At 40.5% G+C, this 14,855-nt stretch overlaps 2 protein-coding genes and 1 long non-coding RNA gene across 5 annotated transcripts in view; 2 read left to right on the top strand and 1 right to left on the bottom strand.

The window, feature by feature from the left end:
• Positions 1 to 14,855, bottom strand: part of LOC145444712 (inactive hydroxysteroid dehydrogenase-like protein 1) — a 186,542-nt gene that overhangs the window by 151,923 nt on the left and 19,764 nt on the right. The window lies entirely within an intron of this gene.
• LOC145444708 (alpha-L-fucosidase-like) lies at positions 5 to 14,852 on the top strand. 3 transcript variants are annotated; one of them, XM_080322718.1, is made up of 8 exons: positions 4,526 to 5,595; positions 5,662 to 5,761; positions 5,925 to 6,168; positions 6,849 to 7,099; positions 7,201 to 7,345; positions 10,928 to 11,128; positions 11,587 to 11,777; positions 14,329 to 14,852. In XM_080322718.1, exons 2-8 carry the CDS (start codon positions 5,664 to 5,666, stop codon positions 14,570 to 14,572), a joined length of 1,374 nt encoding a protein of 457 aa, XP_080178844.1. In that variant the 5' UTR covers positions 4,526 to 5,595; positions 5,662 to 5,663; the 3' UTR covers positions 14,573 to 14,852. The 3 variants fall into 3 exon arrangements, with proteins under 3 accessions (XP_080178842.1, XP_080178843.1, XP_080178844.1); XM_080322716.1 differs by lacking the exons at positions 5,662 to 5,761; positions 5,925 to 6,168; positions 6,849 to 7,099; ... (2 more) ...; positions 11,587 to 11,777; positions 14,329 to 14,852 and adding exons at positions 5 to 144; positions 826 to 1,069; positions 2,112 to 2,362; ... (1 more) ...; positions 3,148 to 3,348; positions 3,512 to 3,702 and having other exon boundaries at positions 4,284 to 5,527; XM_080322717.1 differs by lacking the exons at positions 4,526 to 5,595; positions 5,662 to 5,761 and adding an exon at positions 14 to 144.
• LOC145444716 (uncharacterized) lies at positions 7,463 to 8,553 on the top strand. Its single transcript, XR_013916767.1, has 2 exons — positions 7,463 to 7,873; positions 7,916 to 8,553. It is a non-coding gene; the product is annotated as an uncharacterized LOC145444716 (long non-coding RNA).

The following is a 14,855-nucleotide window of genomic DNA, read 5'->3' as shown; positions in this document are numbered from 1 at the left end:
TTGTGTGTTATAGAATAAGTTTGATTTAGTCCTAATTATGGAATGGATGTTGAAGGTGGCTGTTGTATGCTGCTGCGTTATGCTGCCGTATGCAAGATATAGTCCTACATGGGACTCGTTGGATACCAGACCACTGCCTGCTTGGTGAGAATGTTTTCAGTCAAGTATAGGTATTGCTTACATCATGTAGCTAGGCATGTATAAAGTCATGTCTTCAAAATGAATATTTGGACTGTACTAAATATTGTTTATATCACATAATTATAGGGCATAGCTAGTTATACTCAAATTCATATGAGCTACTTATCACCAAGTAGGCCTACTATAAATTTTCGATTGTTTTATATTAAAATTATAAGTCAAAATAATTTATGATGTCATCGAATGGGTATGTGCAAGAAAATTATTGTTGACCACTCGCAGTTTTATGTAAATTATACTGGGCGATGAAATATGGTAGGTGTCTTGAATAAATAATGACAAAGCAACAATAATATTGGCTGACAGCTATCCTGAACTGGATCCCTAATACATCTCTAACTCAATTCCCTGCGGTTTTACAGCTTCAGGTCATATATATACTTGTAACAAAAATTCAATTTCATCCTTATTGTCATGGAAAACCAAAGATTTCAAAAATGTAAATACTAGCGGTTATGGGATTTTCGCCAATTTGAGATCATGTTGACAATTGTCACAGGAGCAACTAGATGTATTTGATGTTCGACTATAGTTAATGTCAAATCAACGCGACAATTCGTAGCAAATATAGCGATATTGTATCTATTTATCACTGATCAGTAACTTAAATTCTCTTGCATCCAGGTATGACGAAGCCAAACTCGGAATATTTATACACTTTGGTGTATTTTCGGCTCCAAGCTTTGGATCCACTCAATCCGGAGCCACCGCTTCCGAGTGGTTCTGGTGGTATTGGCAAGGGCAGCGTTCTAAAGCCTTCATGGACTTCATGGAGAAAAATTATCCACCAGGCTTCACCTATGCCGACTTTGCTCCAATGTTTACCGCCGAGTTTTTTGATCCCGATGAATGGGCCGAAATATTCAAGGCAGGTTTGAAGTAGCTTCCCATGTTGATATAGTACGAGGTAGCCTATTTATTACAAGTCATTTCAAATTGATTTCAGTATTCTTACTGGGGTCGTGTATGTTAGCATCGTAAAGGTGCTGGACAAGGATGCAACGGGTCATGTGAACTGCAATTCTGTTATATGGCAATCATTGACTATATTGATCATTGAAAACATGGCTTTTAGTAGCATTAGTAGGGTTTACTGTAAGGGGTGAAATAATTCAAGAAATCAATAGTAACGCTGATCCTGGGCAAGTATGTGTTGCCAGGCAACCTAAAAGCAATTTTTGGTGTTATGATTCCAGGGAACTATGTAAGGGCCTATGCTGATAGATGCATGTTTACATTTTAATGATTTTGATAGTACAACGCACAACTGTCTTGATTATGCTGCCCACGCTTACTCGGACTATGTCCCAGAATCTTGCTATATTCTGTTTTCGCAACAATATGTTTTGTGGTAAATACTTACAGAATTCGTGTCGTAATTCAATAAAATCCGCCAATGCCAATTATCATGCCTCAGCTAAAATGCGAGCTAGATTGTGCCGGCTACTTTGTAACTTTGGAAACTTTATTGCCATGACAGGTACCATATCACGTGCCTTATAATCACAGATCATGTGTTGCATTACCAAGCTAGATTGCCAGAGTGCAATTCAGCTGGACAATGTTATTCGGTTGCAAGTAAACTTGAGAATGTTTTTGAGTTCAACTTGGTGAAAATCCAGCAAGAACATATGATTCATTATTACAATTACAATGCAATTATGGTGTGTTGTGTACAGTGTACTACTATTGATGAAGAGAGTAGCTAATGGACCGAATAGCTGCACTAACAAAATTGACTTCACTAGTATAATTGAAAGCTCTAATTCTTATGTCCGCTTCATGTAGTTTTAGTCTGCTTCAGAAGCCATAACTATTGTAACATCAGTGACTTGTTTAATCAATGATCACGTCTGCCTTCATATGAGCTGTTGCACCATGTAAGCTCTATAATCTTGCAACCCTTTCAGGCCTCTGGTGCAAAGTATATGGCTCTCACCAGCAAACATCACGAAGGCTTCTGTAACTGGCCGTCTGCATCTTCATTCAACTGGAACTCGATGGACGTCGGGCCGCGTAGGGACATTGTCGGAGAGTTGGCAAACGCTATTCGGAATAAAACCGACATAAAGTTCGGGCTGTACCATTCCCTTTTTGAGTGGTTCAACCCGCTGTACCTGGCAGACAAAAAGAACAATTTCACCACGCAAGACTTTGTCAAGTATGATGACTAATTATTATCTGTGGCAGCTCACTGTATTGGATAGCAGTCTTTTCTAGACGATAAAACATGGAATGCACTGTCTATCGTTTCAGAGAAAAGACCATTCCCGAACTTTACGATATTGTGATGAAATACAAACCTGAAGTGATTTGGTCCGACGGTCAGTGGGAAGCGGATTCCAAATACTGGACAAGTGCGGAATTTTTAGCTTGGCTGTACAATGACAGCCCTGTTAAGGTGGGTACAATAGTTTGAATGTACCTTACTTCTGTCGTGGTTCTTTTCAAGTTTCTAATGCAAAAAATGGATGGAGCTTTTGTGAACTGAACTGGTATGCATTTTTATAACTTACTACTTTCCCATCAACACTTCAGTCGTTTGATCTCGGGATTGGGTTTTAGTTACATTGCACGAATGCGCACACCTCAGAAAGAAATTGAGGTGATTATTTCAAAGACGTAGACAGGACATCGCCACATTGAACAAGTATAAATTAAGTATTTTGCTTTTGGTATTTTTAAATTAACTACGTCAAATAAGTCTATCTAGGTGTAGAAATCAGAGTTTGCTAAAAAGGTAAAATACGCAGGAAGGTGGGAAATCACCTGTTAACTATGTGTCAGCTTGGAAAGTGAAGTAGCAAATGCAAGTATCTTCCCTAAATTATTTAATATCCAGATAGTGATAGCCTTGTGTATTTTTAATTGCATGATGACCTGACATAAATGTCGAATACTATTTTGGATTTTGAAATAGAATGTTCCTTGTCTTTCACTTGACAGGACACCGTGGTGACAAACGATCGTTGGGGTAAGGACACCACTTGTAAGCACGGCGGGTACCTCACGTGCTCGGACCGTTTCAACCCAGGCACATTGCAGAAACGAAAGTGGGAGAATGCGATGACCATCGATAAGCTTTCATGGGGATTTCGTCGTAACGTTGATCTGTCTGCGTACCTGGCCATCGAAGAGCTTATTCAGGTATTCCGATGATCTGTAACACTCAGGCTCTTTAAAAACAGCTGTCTAGTCTATAACTTATTCACTTGAGTAAGCTGTGCAAATAGTTTCAATTGCATTAGACACACGGTCAACGGTATGCGGCCGTTTGACATATTTTTACTATTATTCTACGAACATTAAGACGTTTGTGGCCACAATAAGCTGCGGGGGAAATCTTCTGATGAACGTCGGACCCACCAAGGAAGGCACCATCCCTGCCATCTACCAGGAGAGACTTCTGCAAATGGGCAAGTGGCTCGGCGTGGTGGGCGAAGCCGTCTATGCGTCCAAACCGTGGACTCATCAAAACGACTCTGTGACAGAAGATGTGTGGTAAGAGTTTTTCAGTGATAACAATGATGCAGTGAAATTTGAATACCTAATAAACAACATCCATATATATATTTATCTCTTCTCTTATTTCTGAGCTTGCAGTCATTATAAACCAAAATCCAATTTGGGGGCAGATATTTCCTGTCCACACATTCTGCGATGTCATTGTTACCGCTAGCCCGTGTACAGCAGAGGCAGTCAGCAAAAATTTCTTTTATGTGCTCAAGTGTTTATGATTTTAGACATCTACTTCACAGTTTTCAGCGTATTAGGAATAACTAGTCTTAGAATATGGTACTTACTTTTCTGCAAACTTGGAAATCGCTACTTCTACGTACTTGGGTCGAAATTCACAATGTCTCTTCTACTTCTACTTGAGTACCAACGATGACTGCTTTGACTACCTCTTGTCTATAGGTTTTTGTGCGTAAGTGAAAAATTTAAGATACGTCGTCGTCCATAATTAATGTGTCAAGTGTCTTATGTTTAATTACGTTTAAATAATTCGATCACTCGACCGCTTTCCTATTCCTATGTTTGAAAACTTTTGCTGTGTTTCATCATAAAGCGTCTTATTTCAGGTATACCTCCAAGGGAGACACCGCGTACGCTTTTTTCTTCAACTGGCCGGAATCGGGGTATCTGTATTTGGGTTCTCCCACCGTGAAAGCCACCGACGCCCGGGTCATGCTGCTGGGAACTCCGATCTCGCTTAACTGGGGGCAAACCCAACCGCCCGGTATTACCGTGGAGTTGAAGAGCATCTTGCCGCAGCAGTTGCCCAACCAATGGGTGTGGGTTTTGAAACTGGAAGGGTTCCAGTGAAGTGATGCATGAGATTGAATGCAAATTTTTATCGGTATTCATAATCGTATAAATTTTGGCAGCGTGTTGATTTTATCTGTCGAATTGGGCTCAGTAAAATAGAATGTGCAACTTGTTGAACCTCAGTTGCTGATTGACCTCTGCGTAGAGTATTTGATTCATATCTGTAAATGATATAATTAGCAGTAAAAATCACTGATATTTTTCAATTTTGTATTGGTTCGTAGTGTTTTATGACCACAAAGACATTTTTCTTGATTCGTTTTATTAAAGTGATGCATTTTGTAACCGAACATTATTATATATCCTCTAGTACCTATGCTATAGAGCTTTTAATGATACCGTGATCTAAATTTCTTCTGGTTATTATTCCATATTCTAGTATGCTGTGTTGTGTGGAATTGATCACTTTCATTAGTGCCTTGCCTGTTCCAGTGTCGAACAACATACCGTGTTATCGCCATTAGCGTTGAGTTTGCAGCTACCTTTGCCATAGCTTTACTGTCACTGATATTGCCAATCGGTGCATACCAATGTACCTGGTTTGCTTTGCTAAGAAAGTATCATGTTGACCCGGGTATCTTTTGTTTTAACCTTATTTATATTTTGGCCTCTGGTTACCAACTTCAACTACTTAGTCTTCAGCATAAATGGAATTTTATATTTGGCAAATTGACAAGGTTATGAAGTCTCTTCAAGTATGCGAATATTGATTTATATGGCGATTTGGCGTGCATGTTTCAACCACCCAAATAACTGCTTTGCCCGTTTTGTCTCATGTATTTGATTCTGTATTCCAATGTCAATGCCACGTATTCTGAAATTAACATTTTATAAAGTGATTTTCGATGACGATTATGCAGTGAGTCCACTCTTAATTTGTTTATCTTGTTCATCATTCTGTGCAATCCGTTCCGGTATATATGTATCGCATATTGTAGATCGACTGCTATGCTATTTGTTGAAAATGTTGCTTCAGTTGTCTCTTTTTCTTGTGCAGGGGCTATAGTGTAGGTAGGCTTTCATTCACTGGTGTCCTTGAGCCCTTCGACATCTCTTTAACTGAAGGTAATATGTGGAATACAAATTTCTGTACGTTGACATGCAGCGTTGAACATTGTTTTATTTGCGTAGGTATGAAGATTTACTGGTTACTGACATTATTGGCTGTCACTGCCTATGGAAGGTACGAGCCCAACTGGGAATCACTTGACGAAAGGCCCATACCTGAATGGTATGTATCCTTGTAGTTGTTTTTCCTACCTGTTACCTGGTATCTTAATAGTCAGGATATTTCATTAAGATGATAATGTGCACCCTCAGATGTAAACAGTACTCATAAGAGCAGCTGATGTGCTGCACAGTACTTAACTTACCCGAATTCTCTATCATCCAAGGTATGACGAAGCCAAGCTCGGAATATTCATACACTTTGGCGTCTTCTCGGTTCCAAGCTTTGGGTCCACCCACACCGGAGACACCCTCGCCGAGTGGTTCTGGTGGTATTGGCAAGGGAAACGCTCTAAAGACTTTGTCGACTTCATGGAGAGAAACTATCCGCCTGGCTTCACCTACGGCGACTTTGCTCCGATGTTTACTGCAGAGTTTTTCAATGCTAGCGAGTGGGCCGGAATATTCAAGGCAAGGTTGAGCTCGGGGTCTAAAATATGCGACCGCTTACGGTGTCAGTATAACTTTACTGATAAATTCATCAGTTCAAACCACTTCAAGATTGTGACACTTATGGTTGTCTCTTAATCAGACACCTACCCTGACCTAGAAGATGTAAATAAGAGACATGCACATTGCATACCGAATTGAGAGCAACATAAGCTAACATTAAAGGGATGAAAATGAACTGCAACGGACTGCAATTCTCGTGGCATGAATCTTTGTGCAGTCATTTATGGATGGTGTTGAAATGCTTGACTAGACTTTACTGACTCATCTTGAAATGGAATTGCTTAGGTACAGCTATCTGCATGTGGCGATTCGAATCTTGGCAAGTTGGTGTCGTTTTAGTGCGGTTGGCAGAATATCAAATAAGTAGGTGCGAAACGGTTCAATACATCAATAGTAACTTTTAATGAAGGCAGTTGAATTTCACTCATTAATGGCACTCAAACATCCCAAAACTGCTCTCTACTTTAGTAAATAGAAATTGTTAAAAGTAAGTAGTTTTGCGTAACAATGGTTGCTTAGAAGTGCAACATAACCACTTGATAAAGTAGTGCAAATAGGATAATATAATACACTAGTATGGTACAGTACTTAGTTACTGACCACCTCTGGGTCGAACTATAATCTGGCGACCCTCACAGGCCTCTGGTGCAAAGTATATCGCTCTCACCAGCAAGCATCACGAAGGCTTCTGCAACTGGCCGTCTGCGACTGCTTTCAACTGGAACTCGATGGACGTCGGCCCTCACAGGGACATTGTCGGAGAGCTGGCCAACGCCATTCGGAATGAGACCGACATAAAGTTTGGGCTGTACCATTCTCTGTACGAGTGGTTCAACCCTCTGTACCTGAAAGACAAAAGGAACAACTTCACGACACGAGACTTTGTCAAGTATGTCAAACAGTTACATGTAGTGGTCTACTGTGTTAGATCGTGTACTATTTTTTTATTGTGAATGGTGAAACTGAACCGACTACTTGTTGTCATGTCAGTGAAAAGACCATACCAGAACTTTACGATATTGTGATGAAATACAAGCCCGAATTGGTTTGGTCCGATGGCGAGTGGGAAGCAAATTCCAAGTATTGGACAAGTGCCGAATTTTTAGCTTGGCTCTACAACGATAGCCCGGTTAAGGTGGGTGTAGTAGCTTGAATTCTGCTTGACACAGCTATTTTTTCAGTTATGACTAGAGCCCGACCGATTATCGGCTCGCCGATAATATCGAGATGATATCACACTTCGAAAGAAATATCGGTATCGGCCATTGGAGGTAAAAAAATATCGGCCATTTTCGTGACGTCACAACATGGCCGTAGGGAGTCAGAGAAGACGCGAAGTCTTCACTGAATGTCAGTAAATTATAAAGATAAATGGCCAAGCTGCAATGCACAGTCGCCCTATGTGAAAAATATACTTTCACCGTTATGCCCTAGTCACTTTAGTGGGAATCCCCCTGCGGTGATCGAACACCAGAGACAGAGAGCAGACATCGAGTGAATGGAAAGTTGTATGTAGAAGATTTCAATCGATTCACTTGAGAAATGAAAACTTCATTCAAGCTGGACTGACCGTCGTGATGACAGAGAAAAGGGTCGCGTGTAAACATTTACCTGTAGATAGTGCTGTTGGTGTCTGTGTAGGAAGCTCACAAGCCAAGGCTCGGTACGGTACCAACAAAGCGAAAATTAGCAGTAATGTATGGAGTCATCTGACTGAGGGGCCTCCATGATAAGGAATATGCGGCCATAGAGTGCAAGAAAATCAAGCAAAAAGGGAGTAGAGCCGACATTTCATACGAATGTTTTTGATTCCATAATGACATGGGCCAATTCTGACAGTGTGTAAAAGATTGATCAACTGATTGTTGAAATGCTGGTCATAGTCAAGGGGATGGGTGGAGCGGACGTGAACAATTTGAGTTGTTTTAAACATTCTCTTCAGCTGTTAATGATGTTCTGAAGGCTCCAGGTGCACTGCCAGAAGAATATCAATATTTGGTGGAACCAATGAAGAAAAGATCCCCTGCAGTCGTGGAACCAAAATAAACAAAGATTCCCAGTTCTTGCTGTGCTACCAACTACGGTACCAAGTGAAAAACTGTTCACTGTGTTTAGTACTGTATAGCCTACATCATTTATGAATACCACACAAGTTCACTCCCAGGAGAAAACGCCGAAAAGTTATGTTTTGTGAACTGTAATCCGCAACTGCTAGACTGGTGCTACTGATGTATTTTTATTGCCCCCCAGATCATTCATTTCATGTTAAGTATAGCAATGGCTGTAAACATGTTCAATTAAATACTCTTGAGGTGTTAAATATGCGCCTTGAGATAGATTCCATATCTTTTGAATATCGGCTGAATATATCGGGGTTATCGGTGAAGGTACTGGATATCGGTTTTATCGGTATCGGCTCAAAAATCCAATATCGGTCGGGCTCTAGTTATGACACCAAAATTTGGTAATAATAATTGTTGCGTGCTAAATATTGCCTAGTGAAAGTTAGATTTAGGATGCACTTTAATGACGCATTGGTACGAATGATTGCGACAAGATAGCGTAATGGTGGAGCGCCCATCCCAGGCCGGGTCAGACCAAAGTCCTGATTAGTAACACAGGTATCATTGACTTCCCTGCTTGCCGCTCATGCATTACCGGGATAGCATGGAGGAGTGGTGCAAGACTTGGAAAGCCGTTAAAGGCTGTACCTTCCTTGTCTAGATGCCTCCGCATATCATGCACTCACGGTATGCATATGCTCAGATCGTGTGTGTGTATATCATGAGTCGGTGTATATGCTCCAAAACATATAGGGCAAAAATTGACTACGTCCTTTCCTACGAAGTTGAGAGAACCAGTAAACACGTTCCCTGATTTGATCCTTTTTCACTTTTAACAAGCTGGGATGAGCCAGGTATTGAGATGCTTTGCTATGAACATCCGTTGATTATAAATTGAACCTAGCAAGAAGCTAGCCTGGCAATAAAATATAGTTGATTGAACATTGTAACAATTTCTCCCCCTATCACATCCTATATACTTTTGGTGCCACTAATCGCCCCTTTTTTGCCCTTATGTGTCTCAAAATTGCCCACAAGGGGGCGATATCGACTTTATTGACAACTTCTGGTCTAGAATGTGTCAGCATGTAAATACGAACAAAATATACATACAATGTTTATGGCAGAGGTCTCAAACTCAAATGTGCTCGCGGGCCAATTTCCTAGTTTTGATGACGCCGCGGGCCGCAGCATCAATGATAGGGGTTTTTATTGGCCTTATTTGACGGGATCTTGCAGACAGGCATTCCACAAACATCGTGGAAATGCAATTTACTATTGTACTATTAACGCTTGACACGGAAAAAAAATCACATTTTCAAATATTTGAATAAAATTGTTTTTGTGCCGGGCAGAATTTTTTAATTAACGAGGTATAGACATCATGTGAGAGGATGCATCATGACATCGTAAAACTGTCGGGTTATAATATTGCAACTAGTGGACCTATGACAACAACAACTTTATGTAGTCTATTTTAAAATCTATTGATGATTGATCTGATATCAGAGCTTTTGAGCGATGTAGCCTAATCCTATGGTTTTGATATCGTCGTAAACACCCTAAATACTACACTCATTGAGCCATAGTAATAGCAAATGCTTCATAAACTTTTTAGTGATCGTGTACCTCTTGTGCTTCCAATAAGATTTCTCGTAGCCCCTGTCCATTTTCAACACAATTTCTGATGGTACCAATCTAAATCAGAAAGCCCATTCACAAAATCGCGCGAAGCGCGAAGATTATTTTCTAGTCGAATAAATTAGCCAAGAAAATATTCCACAGCATATCGGTATACAAATTCTACAAAGCATCTCTTACTCCCTGATGTGGTGCTTCATACCCCCATGGGGTCTACGGACCCTGGTTAAGAACCACTCGAATAGAAATGTCTAATCGACGAAGAATTCGTTGGTGTTACTGCTGTAGAGCGTACTACCACCTTACTCGTCACCGATAATAACATGGATGATGAGAAAAAAAACATGCATCATGTAACCAACTATTTACGTCACGGGGGGTAACAGAATACCCATGGTTGCAATACTTACCAGATTAAATATATATACCCTACGCAACGCAAGCTACGACCTTTTGATATATTACTATTCCCCATGAAAGTTGCATAGATTTATGCGTCCGTAGGATTACCAAGTCACCATTCCGAGTCGCAAGTCCTTCTCCGATTTCAGCGTTTGACCAGACTCAACTCGAGTCATGTTTTTAATCACCGAGGCAACCCGAAATCAAGTGATTTTACGAGAAGGTCGCACCAAACCAAATCACAATTTTCAGTCGCGAATCATCAACGGGTCATGTTTTATCATCATGAACTAGAAATGTGACGTAATAGCTGATCTTCTACCGCATGGTAGCTTTTAAAAGTGATGTGATAGTGATGTTTGTTGGGATTTCGGTGATTTTTATAGTAGTTTTTGCGTGAACTTCAAGTTCTTATATCTAAAAAAGATATATGGCACTTAAATATATTGTTGATTACTTGAAATTTCAAAATGCCGTCGCGGGCCGCACAAAATGCTCTGGCGGGCCGCATGCGGCCCGCGGGCCGCGTGTTTGAGACCTCTGGTTTATGGTGATATTCTGTACTAAGAAAGTATTAACCCTGGGGATTCGTAACAATTTAAATAATTCAGGACACCGTCGTGACGAATGATCGTTGGGGCAAGGATGTCACATGCAAGCACGGTGGGTTTCTGACATGCTCGGACCGCTACGACCCGGGCACGTTGCAGAAGCGAAAGTGGGAGAACGCCATGACTATTGACAAGCTTTCGTGGGGATTTCGTCGTAACGTCGGCCTCTCTGCGTACCTCACCATCAAAGAGCTGATTCAGGTATAGCAATTGTTGCTGTGTGTTGTTGTTTCAGAGTGGACTGCGCTTGCATTTGCTATTCAACCACGTCAGTGGTACATAACGTTCGATTATTCCAGGATTTGGCTTATATTGCTTTTTCGCCAAAGGTGGTCAGTAACAAAGTTGCTTTATTGCAGTACTCAAGTAATTTTTGCCCTTTTGCAACTGGAGTGGATTTGTTTGAAGATGACCTCCCAAAACTGCCTACTTTTTATATTTTCAAGGGAAACTAGTTTTGTGATTAGTTTGCATCGCTATTATGAGTGAAATTGTCCTGATAACCAACGGAAATAGATTGCACATAGATGTAGTCGATTAGTCATTTTGCATTAGTCGTGCAGACACATCTTGCAATATCATTTACCGGTAGTAATATTTCTGATATTCGTTTGACATGTAGTCTTACATTGCTGTGACACCTGACCCCGGATATTTAGACGTTCGTGGAAACAATCAGCTGTGGCGGTAATATGTTGATGAACGTCGGACCCACCAAGGAAGGCACCATCCCTGCCATTTACCAGGAAAGGCTTTTGCAAATGGGCGAATGGCTTAGCGTGGTGGGGGAAGCCGTCTATGCGTCCGAACCGTGGACTCATCAAAATGACTCCGTGACGAAAGGCGTATGGTAAGAGTTCCGTTACAGACATATTTTCTCATTTTAATATGATAACTGTTGTTGCACGAGTGACACACGTGGATCCAAGCCTATAGTTTTGTTGACGCGGTATCTATCAATTTTTCTGCAGTTGTCATTTTAATTAAATTTTGAGCACTCTATAACAGTGCTTGTCAAACGTTTTGGCACACCCTTTTAACGTTTATACAAAAGTTATACACCCTGGTCCAGCCGTTGTACATAACATCGATGCTGAGTATCTTGAGTCGGCCCGGTTGAAAAGCACAGCTGCGTAAATCACCTTTCTCTCTCTTTCTATCCCAAGCTAGTCCAATTAGACAGATTGCAAGGAACCCCTGTTGCAATTGAAATCCAAATCTACTTTGTACAGACAGGTTTTCACGCAATTTCGTGATGGTCGCTATTATCGTGTAGAGCAGTGGTGTATGGGGAGTTCGTCACTGCTCAATGGAAAGTTTGTATGTACATAAAGGATCAGAATTTTAGTGATTAATATCACTGATCCAAATTAAAAACACAAGTTATCTTTTTCGTCGGAATAAGTGTGTTGTTACTGCCTTATGGCCACCGTTAGTAGGCTACAGCTACATGAGCTGCGATAAATTATCAACGCTGAACATTAGTGTTTTTTTTAAGACCCATACACACACAAAAAATTCATTTTGAAACCAGTCGGCAGAGCAAAAGAGGTTCCCGAGCCTGGTGTAGACACTCTTCAGACTCCCTGCACCGGGACATAGCTACGAAAAAATGCTCTGTGAACCAGAGTTGGATCAATTACAATAATTCAGTTCAATTACAATTACTCCCTTGCGTGTTTCAATTACATTACAATTACAATTACTCAATGCTAAAAATATCAAATTACAATTACAATTACTGTTACACATGTAATAATTATTACAATTACTGTTAAACATGCAATTGACTCAGTAGAGAGGTGTTCTTAGACAACCGTAGCGACGTAATTAGCAACAATCTCAAGCTATTCATGTTTCATTCATTATAAATAGAATACCCTTTGATAAAAAAATAACTCGAACGTATTCGAACTATTACTAATCATGAGTACTGAAAACTACAACACAGAAAAATGTTTCAAGCAACTCTTAACAACCAAAAATTTGAGCGACTAACAGCGAATAGGCTGCTGGACAGTTGATGAAATGCAATCAAATGAACAGGCTACTCAAAGCTGAGTGAGGATAATGAAATGTAATTGGTAAGGCGTCAGCGATAAGGATAATATCGATGGCGATAAGGTGTGTAAAATTAAAATAAATGCAAAAGGAAAGAACCTCCTGATAACTACGAATTACAACATTTTGGTTCACATTTACATTTTCACTTGCTCGGAAACTGTTGGATTGCATTTGATGAACATTAGGGTGCGAAAAGTTTCTGGCCCAAGTAAATTTGGCCAAGATTGCGTGATCAAGTTTGATAAAGCCTTGGTTGGAAACTTGAATTTCTTTTTGCAATTGTTGCAGCAAGCTTCGGTACTGGTCAGAGATTTAAATAAAACTCGTGGTGTAGGAAATGGTTCAGCACAGGTTTCAGAAGAGGTTATTTGCTGTTCATTCATTTTTGAAATATTAAGATTTAGTTTAGCCCACTGGTTCTTTAACTTTTTTAGACACGCCCCTCTTTATAACAGTGAAATATTTCGTGCCCCCCTTATCGTCATATCACGCAATGAAACCAGAATGTTAGCAATCCTTACAGATAGTTTGATGGTATGGAAGGTTATGACTGTTGATGAGAGATTTCTCCAATATGAAATTCGGAATATACACAGAGCAATAACTATAAAATGGAGGTGAATTGCGTATAGCGCGGAAAAAATTTCAGTTTACCGGAGCTTCGCGCCCCACTTCAGATGCTTTCACGCCCCCCAGTTTGAGAACCACTGGTTTAGCCTGTATTGTAATTCACAAAGTTTTCTGTTGCTACTGAAGTATGGGAAACAGTTTAGCACGGCTGAATGATCTAGTGATAACGCGGCACGTATAGAACACCAATTTAAATAGGCTAATTATTACAGGTGACGACTGTGTACTAAGGCCTTAAGGCATTGCGGCCCCTCGTCATCCTGGTCCGTACCAGATTTTCACTGGTGTGACGAATAAATGATTGATTGATTGATTATTTTATGTTGTGATTGTCAGGTTTCCATAACAATGTCATTGAAATTGTAATTGAGTAAAATTTTAATCAAATTACAATTACAATTACACAAAATAGAAATGCTTCAATTACAATATATATTACATGGAAAAATGTAATTAATTACATTCAGCCCAATTACAAATTACAATTGATCCAATTCTGTGCTGTGAACCATTGTTGAAGACACATTGCGATTTACAAATCTTGTTTCCTGTACTTCTGACCAGTATCAGTCTCGAGTCCATATCATACTGTAATCGTTATGTGCCTGACCACCGACTAATAATCCATGTCGAAAGCTGATGCCACCAATCCGATTCCTAATTTCGAAAGGCTCCAGCAACGTTTCATCGCAGAAAACTCGTTCCAGGTACACCTCGAAAGGAGACACGGCCTATGCATTTTTCTCCACCTGGCCAGATTCGGGATATCTGCATTTGGGCTCGCCCACCATGAAAGCAGCCGACGCTCGTGTCACGCTACTTGGAACCTCGATTTCCCTTCATTGGGGGAAAACGCACCCGACAGGTATCAGCGTGGAATTGCGGAGCGTCTTGCCGCCGGAATTGCCAAACCAGTGGGTGTGGGTTTTGAAGCTCGAAGGATTTCAGTGAAGCGACACTCGTCGGTATAAATCTGGGGACATTTACAATTTTCATCCGCTCTCAAGGGCTGGGCAACTGAGAATACATTGAATATTCAATCTGACTTGGTAGTTGACCTTTGAATTGAGAATTTGAATGATATCGATTAACGAAAAATCTCCGTGCCTTTCAATTTTCTATTTGCTCCGTGACCGCCTGACAATCGTGTCTGTTTCACTTTTCTCAAACGATACGTGTGCCGTGGGCATCGCGCACTTAGAATATAGCCTCTTGTGACAATGTTCCAGCACTG

Source organism: Botryllus schlosseri, chromosome 8 (genome assembly GCF_051294905.1).
Source record: "Botryllus schlosseri isolate E-star chromosome 8, Bs_hap1, whole genome shotgun sequence".
In the NCBI taxonomy this organism is placed as follows: domain Eukaryota; kingdom Metazoa; phylum Chordata; class Ascidiacea; order Stolidobranchia; family Styelidae; genus Botryllus; species Botryllus schlosseri.
This window is presented reverse-complemented; position numbering and strand designations above follow the sequence as displayed.

Coding starts and splice junctions, on each gene's coding strand:
- LOC145444708 (XM_080322717.1), top strand. CDS start 38: ATGGAATGGATGTTGAAGGTGGCTGTTGTATGCTGCTGCGTTATGCTG. Junction 145..5,924: donor ACCAGACCACTGCCTGCTTG/GTGAGAATGTTT, acceptor CTATCATCCAAG/GTATGACGAAGCCAAGCTCG. Junction 7,346..10,927: donor ACAACGATAGCCCGGTTAAG/GTGGGTGTAGTA, acceptor TAAATAATTCAG/GACACCGTCGTGACGAATGA.